This window comes from Phytophthora parasitica, assembly GCF_000247585.1.
Source record: "Phytophthora parasitica INRA-310 unplaced genomic scaffold supercont2.76, whole genome shotgun sequence".
NCBI lineage: Eukaryota > Oomycota > Peronosporomycetes > Peronosporales > Peronosporaceae > Phytophthora > Phytophthora nicotianae.
In genome coordinates this window covers 186,979-194,663 of record NW_008649062.1, presented here as the reverse complement: position 1 = coordinate 194,663, position 7,685 = coordinate 186,979, and the positions used below count along the sequence as shown (strand labels likewise).

Below are 7,685 nucleotides of genomic sequence, written 5' to 3'. Positions count from 1 at the left end.
CGGGCACAGCACGGCATTAGTTTTATACCATCACAAGTTCCCGGTTACTTCCCACATCACCCTAAAGACCATTGTAGGACTTGTATTAATAGAGTGTACGTGACAACTTCGCGTGATCACTTAAAAGATTGTAGCAGAAGAAGAGATGGCGCGCTCAGTATAGAGATCGACTGACCCAATGGACGAAGCAGCAGCCAACGGACACCTCCAAGTAGTGAAATGGTTACATGAAAATCGTGGAGACGGGTGTACCACTCAAGCGATGGACTGTGCTGCAGCCAATGGCCACTTGGACACAATCCAGTGGCTTCATAGCAATCGGACCGAGGGATGTTCGAAAGATGCGCCGATCTGGGCTGCTGAAGTGGGTCATTTTGAAGTGAAGTGGTTACTGATGAATCGATCGGAGGGAAACCCCGTTGAAGTGGTGGAAAAGGCTGGCCACTTGAGGATTCCAGTGGAATTTCCACGCTGGGTTCTTGCGCGTTTCCCACACGCCACCCCTATCACAGTTGATCTGAAACCCGACGCAGTGGTATGTGTTTGGCATGGTTTTGTTTCTGAATGTAAACTGCACCCTAGCTTTCACTTCAGAGTTTGCCTTCAGGGATGATAACTAGGAAAACGCCTACCTACTCGTGGAGTGGCTTGAGAAACGGCATCTACCCTGAAGTTGAACACTAAAGAGAGGAAACTATTGCTAGGAGAAAAAAAAAAATCTAAAAATGAAGTTGCTTTACCTCGTGACGATGAACACTTTATATCCTAACGTTTTAATTTTTATCCCCCATTCAGCATAAATGTATGTTTCCAACCTATGAGTATGGTTATTTCAAAAATAAATTACCGGTGCATTCTTTCCTACTGATTCAGCGACCCAGACAAGCACGCAATCTCGGGAGGCCCCACGGGCATTTACAGTTTCGGTTGCTTGTGCAGTCACATCTCCGTCTTCTCCAGCGATGTTCGTGCAACTGCGCTTTTGCTGAGGCCGACTCAAGGGCCATGTGCTTGGATCGTTTTAGTCCACAGCTAAAGTTAACTTTATAATGTCTTGAAATCCTGCTTGCTTTAGAGCCCTTGTGCTTGAAATGAAATCGAATTCTGTATTGCCTGTTACCACTGCGGCCTTCTCCGCAGTGGTTTCTGGTAATTTCGCTAAACTATATCTTGGTTAAAATATGCAGTTGTAGTGGTCGAATACATTCGACTATATCTTAGGATGTTTCCTACCCATTCGCTATCTCCGTGCCATCGCGGCCGTTAAGTGTGAGACGTCTGCTGAATGTCATGCTGTCGCTACAGATATTCACCAATCCCCCTGGGCATGAATGTTGTTTTTTTAGCGCATTTTCATGGATTATCGTGTGTCAAACAAAATATCATTCGGCCTTAACGGTCTTAAAAAGGCTCCGAAACGTCCTCATACTTGTCAATCGACCTCTTCACCATCTAGTTCGAGTAAATTGGGTTAGTAAGAAAATGATAATATTACTTGAAGTATTATTCAGTGGCGATATTATATTGTTTTTCTTCAAGATGCTGGCAACCGTGGAGTAAATGTGGCATGTAATTTAATGATGTACGGCTTTCCTGCTGGGTAACTATGCATCTAAACGCTGTCCGCAGTTGGTAGCGCGATCTCCTCGGTCTTCCACCTCATCATTGTTTTAGCGGCATTTAGAACTTACTTAACAGGAAGTATATTTTGACAATATTGAATTACCAATCACCTTTTTGAAGTTGGAAAGGTGTAGATCGTCTACTTAGTACACCTCGGAGCGCGGTATGTCTTTTTGCGCTCAGGCCTCAGTTTGCAATTTCTACAGTATTGAATATAAGTTGGGATTTTTCTACGATAATTTTGCATGAACGATGCTAAAAACGCGTGGACCCAACCGAGATATCGCTTATACCTCTGGAAAGAAATTTTGCATGCATTCTGCAATTTTAATTTTGATCTGCGTCTCCTGCTCGCAAGCATTTAAAGAGGTCGGGCATGGAGGTGGATGGACCTTTGAAGGGAAAAGAGCACATGTCATGTCGACTACTTCAAGTTGGTCCACAGAATGCTGTGCCTGCAAAACGCAATGCCTCAATAGTCCTAATATTCGCAACTGTTGCACCGCTTGTCAGCGGCCAGATTATTCTTCACGGAAGTCGGAAGGCATCCACATTTCTTTAAACTCTTTGCGTCGAGACAATGGATAAAAACAGAATTGTTTCAGCTAACAGAGCGACCCAATCTATTTTATTCGGTACGATGTACGCAGCACATGGAATTAATCCGTTGTGGGTTGTTGCATATCTCTATGGGGCACACCCAGTGCAACCGGTTACTTTTTCTGGCTTGCCATCCACATTCGCTCATACGTACGCCAAATTTTGTAGTTCGAGTTGGTAAGCAGTCTGTTCCAGTTCCCATAATATCGAAGTGCAAGTCGCATATCTTTCTGCAAATTCATTGCCTGGTAGAGTTGCGTTGGAGTTATCTTTTCCTTGAGAAACTTTTGATACGACGCCCCGCTCAGGTAGAGTTCCTTTGCTCTCGAGTTTCTTTTTCTCGGCCCTCTTCTTCCAATTATTACCGATGTTGGTGGCCCAAGTGAAGGCTCTGAGCTCATTGTTGGTATCGGCAGTGTCGCGCGAGCGAAGCAACCGCTTAGTGGTTTCAGATGGCGCTGAGCCCACAACAGCTTGGAGCAGCTTTGCAGAAACGAGGTTCTCTTCGTCTTGGACTGAATGAGCCTTTGTGAAATCGCTGCTGACGAAGATAGCGGCTAAAGTCAGTAGAAGAATGTGATGAAATCGCATTGCTTTTCTTCGTTGGATGCAGTTCTGCGTTTCCTAGGGGGAAATATATAATGTGCGGTTGAACAACGAGGTTGTATCGACCATTCACTGTATCTCCTAGCCGTGTATAAGGGAGTGGTTCCAGCAACATTAAGCCGAGGGAGGGGGTGAATCCTAAAATCTTGGTAACGCCAAAGCAATACTGCGGTTTAAGATATATATTTGGAGCACCCTGACTTTGAGTCTTGAATCAAGCATGATCACATTTATACGCTTTTATGGCTCTGCCACCATTCTCTGTGTTTGCAGCGGTAAGGCTTTGGCGATAGTTGTCCTGCCAGCAACTCCATTTTTGACGCTTTAAAGGCTCATGACACCCGTCCTCGGACAAGGTTAGGTGTTTATGGTCAGTGATTTTTAGGTTGCGTTAATTATTAAGTTGCATTGGGGTCGCTTTAATATGTAAGGTTGCTGTTTTTCGTGTTGTAGTGTCGTATTTAAGGGTGCAGTAACGCCATTCTTCCTATTATAAACTTCGTGTACATAGTCATTAACACATCTGTACTACTTCGTATTGTTGAACAGGTGAAATCCACCAAATATACGCGAAGTGGAATTTTAAAATATTCTCATCGTGTGATGCGCTTAGTTGTAAATACGATTAGGGGAATCGGCAAACAAAAATGGACTAATTAATATTCATCTAAATTAAAATCTTATCGATCGCAAAAACACTGTAAAGCCTGAATTACAAGCTCCTCTCTGCAATAACTCCCCTTGAATTAGAACCCCCGCTTGGGAAATTACCACCTTCTAGAAGCCCACTTCTATTACTAGCCCCTAGCCCAGTACTGGATTAGGTTATAGAGGACTGCATTTCTAGATTTATCGCTCGAAAAGCACCAATGTCGCTGCTTTCGTTAGCAAGGAGAAACTAGGACGCCTCATACACGATCTCCTGGGGGGGGGGGGGGTCTTCGTTATTGAGAAGGCGGCAAAACTCTGGGCCGTAGAGTTCATGACGACCCAGAACCAGCTCCACGTCAGCACCCAGATAGCAAATCCGGAAGCTGCAGCGGATCGATGGCGGCACAACAGCCTCCAACGCGGACCGTCCTTGACATGTGAAGTCGATTTCGACGACGTCGTCGAACCGACTTTGCGTATAGATAGACGCCACTTCCGGGCAAGTCATTACAATATAACTTGTCTTTAGTACATGTTTGCAGTGCCGTAAAATTGTAATTGACCCCCCTTGCATTTGAAACCCTTAGGAGGGGATACTGGTATTACTAATGTCATTAATAACGCCCCGGACTTGTGATACCGCTTTTACAGAGCAAATCATGCAGAAAACTGTACTAGTACAACATTAAGTATTGTGCAAAGCCCTCACAGAACGAAGTTACAGACGCAGCGATTGTCGCTGGCAGAGCTGATGATACCCAAGAATCCAGTATATATCGCGCATTATCTGATGATCAGCAACGACAACCTTCATCAGCATAGCCCTGTCAACCTTGTCATTTCGAGATAACCGAGCGATGCAAGTTACACAAAACTGTATGCTGCCCTAATAATAAAAACTCAGGATAATTATTTAGAGCCTTTAAGTTTAACTCTTTAATCCAGGTATTTCTCAACTCGCATAGCTTCCGCTCTTTTTATCCCCAATGGAAGTATCCTAAAATGTCCTTGAGGATGATTTCCCATCCAATGGCGATTATAACTTGGAACACAAGCATCCAGATAATGATCCACTCGAGTTTCGCTCCTTGGTGATGTGTTAATTGCTGGTTCAGCACACCCACTCTGAAAAAAAAGGTGAAAACGTTAGACCAGACAAGGCAGAAAAAAAAAGATTGCCGAGCGTACAAGTCGCGCAGGATGCTGAGACGCTTGTTCAGGATAGCCACACGGCTGGCTACATCCTGATACTTGAGCATTTTCTCGTATAAATACTTGAAATCATCATTATCCTGCGACTTGACAAAGTACTCGGGTTCGTCTAGAACATTCGAATGGATGTTGACATCTGCTAGCTCGATGAAGAGCTGCCCGATGAGCTTCGACGTGTCGTTCTGAGAATACTGGATCGACCCTACCGACGCAAGACTGGATGGGATATGCTTCGTGGAGCGGATACGGTCTTCTACTCTAGTCTCAAACGCACCCAGCGTTGCTGACTGGGACATAGCAAAAGAAAGAGCGATCTTCTCGGCCACAGTCTGTGAGCACAATACGATGGAATCCTTCGCGATACTTGATCGGTCACCGTAGCTAAACTCCATATCTTGCGCATCGACTTGATCCATCATACCGGAAGAAAACGGTAGCAGCATCATCAGGTGCTGGGCTTCTTCCTCTCTTGTAAGACCCCAGAACACACAGCAGCCCGTCCTACAAATAATAACAAAAATAATTGAATACGGAATAATCTCAAACGAAATACTCGATAAAAACTTACTCAAAGTAAAACGCGTGTTTCTCTCGTAGAGCTGCTGTTCGTAGCGCTGTAAACAAGTCTCCATCACCTGTAGCCTCAAAGGGCTGTTCTGGCGTCAAGCTCGAATGCAACACTTCCAGATACATTTTATTCTTCCAATTGCCAAGTCCAAGTCCAGCAGATGTCGCTGCCTTCTTTGATTCTGTAACTTCAGCTCGACGACTTTCTTTTGCACTCTTTTCCATCCACTTTTGCAACGTAAACAGCGCGATCCGCTCACACGTATAGTATACTGCCACACGTCGTTTATCCGTGTGGGTGGGAGGTAGTGGAGGTTTAAATAAATGAACCCGTGCCACGTCTTCGTCGTAGTCAGGAGCATGAGCCCGCCATCGTCTCCCACTTGGTCGACGTGCCAACAGTAGGGACGGAACCGAACCACTGATTCGTAGCGGCTACACAGACAAACACCGTAAGTAATTTAATGAATAAATGACCAAACTTTAGTACTCACCGCTCTCTCTTTAGCTTGCAGCCCAGTTCTGCGAGCATTTGCGACTGGGAATCCGACGGCTCGCACGAGTGCGGGAGGAGACGGAGCGATGTCGCGTTTGGGTGGTTGTTGATCTTCTGGAAGTGGAGTCAGCACGACAGTTGAAATGGGTGGTAGATTCTCGATGCCTTTATCTTCGTCACTGTTCTCGTCCTTGTCGCCGTCGTTTGGATCTTCGATGGATACGGAAATCGAAGTGGCCTCGGGACTGAGAGTCGGTCGGGTCCGGCGCCGCCGACGTGTCGGTGTGGATGCAGCGGCGGTGGAGGGAGGTGTTTCTGCCGTCGGCATCTTCGAGGAGTCGCCAAATGTCGATTGTGGTTCCAACTTTAAATTTTACATTTGTTATTTTTTTTTACAATTTTAATGATATTTCATTTTTAAAATTGTCGAAAACGCAGCTCGAAAGGCACGTTCGAAACCGGTGGTGTGCTAGTAGACGGCAACACATTCCTTTGCCTTAGAGGTGCAATAAAAGTGGATGCTTGTCTGATCACAGTAAATTCACACCCCACCGAAGACCAGGGCTCAGAACTGCGTTGATTCTCCCCGCAGCATACCCACTAACCAAGCGGAATTCGGGATCACTGTCACCACCTCTATGATATAGAACGAGCAAATGATAGAGTGCTCCAGGGAACGAAGCATCAACAAAGCCTTAAGAAGCCGACTCGTCACCGGGCAGGTCTGATTGCAGCGTTCAACGACGTCATAGCCTACTCGGTTGAGATGCCAAACTCAGTCTCGCTATTCCATCAGCCACACGACACTTCGTTTCCAGCAACTTAAACTTTTGAATCACAATGGAAACACACCCTTGACGCTGTGTCAGAAGAAATCGAACTGCACCGCTTCTCTCTAGACTCCACTAGCCCAAGACTCAAGCTCGAACTTAACCTCTTCATCCACTTCCGGCAGGTCTTCCTTGTTCTATTTCATCATTGTCTCGTCAGCCTTTCCGATGGGATCAAGATGACTAGGAATAGTCTCATACAATTCAGGCCGATAGCCACACCCATCAGTGGTTGCGCTCGTCATGTAGTCACCACTCCTTACAAACATCGATCGTGATTTCTGCTTCTTTGCATGACTTGATATCCATTAAGAAACACGATGGTCTGCTTACCGGGTGGTGTCGAGAACAGAAGCATTATTAGCTGTGGCTCCAGCATTTTCTTCCTAATATGACACGTTGTTTTCTCGCTTCAACACAACCACGTGCAATCGGCCATCGATTTTGTGCGAGAGAGATGAAGCCAAATCACATTCCAGCTCAATGGATCAAGTGAATACGCGGAAGCAAGTGCCGTACAAGACTTTCCTCCACCAAGTGGACCCACGATCCACAAAACTGCATACGTTAGGTTGGAGCACCGGCGAATCTGGTACCAGCTGTTCGATGCAGTCACGCGTGGTGCGTTCCAGAACACTGCGCCCACGGCCATTCTACGAACAGAAGATGCTGAGATTATCCAGGAGTTCTGTGAAAATGTCAAGGCATTCTGCGATGATTCCAGCATTAGCGAGCGTTCTGTCAGCAAAATAATCCAATGCAGCAGTCGAAAGAGCTATCAGACTCCTCCTTTGAGCTTGACAAACAAATCAATGACGACACTGACTACTGGGTGGGCGGTAAATCGAAAAATGACGCTAACTCAGCATACCATTCAAAACTACCCTAGTAAATGTGGCAAACGGATCGCAGTGTCGCAGGTAGTCGACGACAAGGGAATATGTACTTCTAACACTTCGTTAGGTCATGCATACCTAGAACTGGCAAATGAAGCAAATAAAGGGCTGTGGCCGCCTGGTTTGAATTTAGGCCTAAATAAACATCCAATCTAAATCCAGGTCATGTCTGTATATGACCCAATAATTTGTTTTCCCCACCTG

At 45.7% G+C, this 7,685-nt stretch overlaps 3 protein-coding genes across 4 annotated transcripts; 1 reads left to right on the top strand and 2 right to left on the bottom strand.

Annotated features, from left to right (window-relative positions):
* Positions 1–178: 178 nt before the first annotated feature.
* PPTG_17832 (hypothetical protein) lies at positions 179–962 on the top strand (the record flags this gene model as incomplete). The annotated part of the gene is made up of 2 exons (XM_008915875.1): positions 179–535; positions 595–962. 2 exons carry the CDS (start codon positions 179–181, stop codon positions 682–684), a joined length of 447 nt encoding a protein of 148 aa, XP_008914123.1. The 3' UTR covers positions 685–962.
* A 3,401-nt stretch (positions 963–4,363) lies between these two features.
* PPTG_17831 lies at positions 4,364–6,148 on the bottom strand. 2 transcript variants are annotated; one of them, XM_008915874.1, is made up of 4 exons: positions 5,754–6,148; positions 5,261–5,694; positions 4,669–5,193; positions 4,364–4,605 (listed from the first exon to the last, which is right to left on the bottom strand). In XM_008915874.1, exons 1-4 carry the CDS (start codon positions 6,081–6,083, stop codon positions 4,458–4,460), a joined length of 1,437 nt encoding a protein of 478 aa, XP_008914122.1. In that variant the 5' UTR covers positions 6,084–6,148; the 3' UTR covers positions 4,364–4,457. The 2 variants fall into 2 exon arrangements, with proteins under 2 accessions (XP_008914122.1, XP_008914121.1); XM_008915873.1 differs by having other exon boundaries at positions 4,364–5,193.
* Positions 6,149–6,650: 502 nt separating this feature from the next.
* On the bottom strand, positions 6,651–7,237 carry PPTG_24242 (hypothetical protein; the record flags this gene model as incomplete). The annotated part of the gene is made up of 3 exons (XM_008915872.1): positions 6,651–6,722; positions 6,905–6,971; positions 7,152–7,237. 3 exons carry the CDS (start codon positions 7,235–7,237, stop codon positions 6,651–6,653), a joined length of 225 nt encoding a protein of 74 aa, XP_008914120.1.
* Positions 7,238–7,685: the final 448 nt, after the last annotated feature.

Bases quoted from the DNA above. Each gene is read 5' to 3' on its own strand.
- PPTG_17831 (XM_008915873.1), bottom strand. From the start codon at position 6,083: ATGCCGACGGCAGAAACACCTCCCTCCACCGCCGCTGCATCCACACCG. The intron at 5,695-5,753 runs GTGAGTACTAAA...TTGTCTGTGTAG, and splicing joins TGCAAGCTAAAGAGAGAGCG to CCGCTACGAATCAGTGGTTC. The intron at 5,194-5,260 runs GTAAGTTTTTAT...TATTATTTGTAG, and splicing joins AAACACGCGTTTTACTTTGA to GACGGGCTGCTGTGTGTTCT.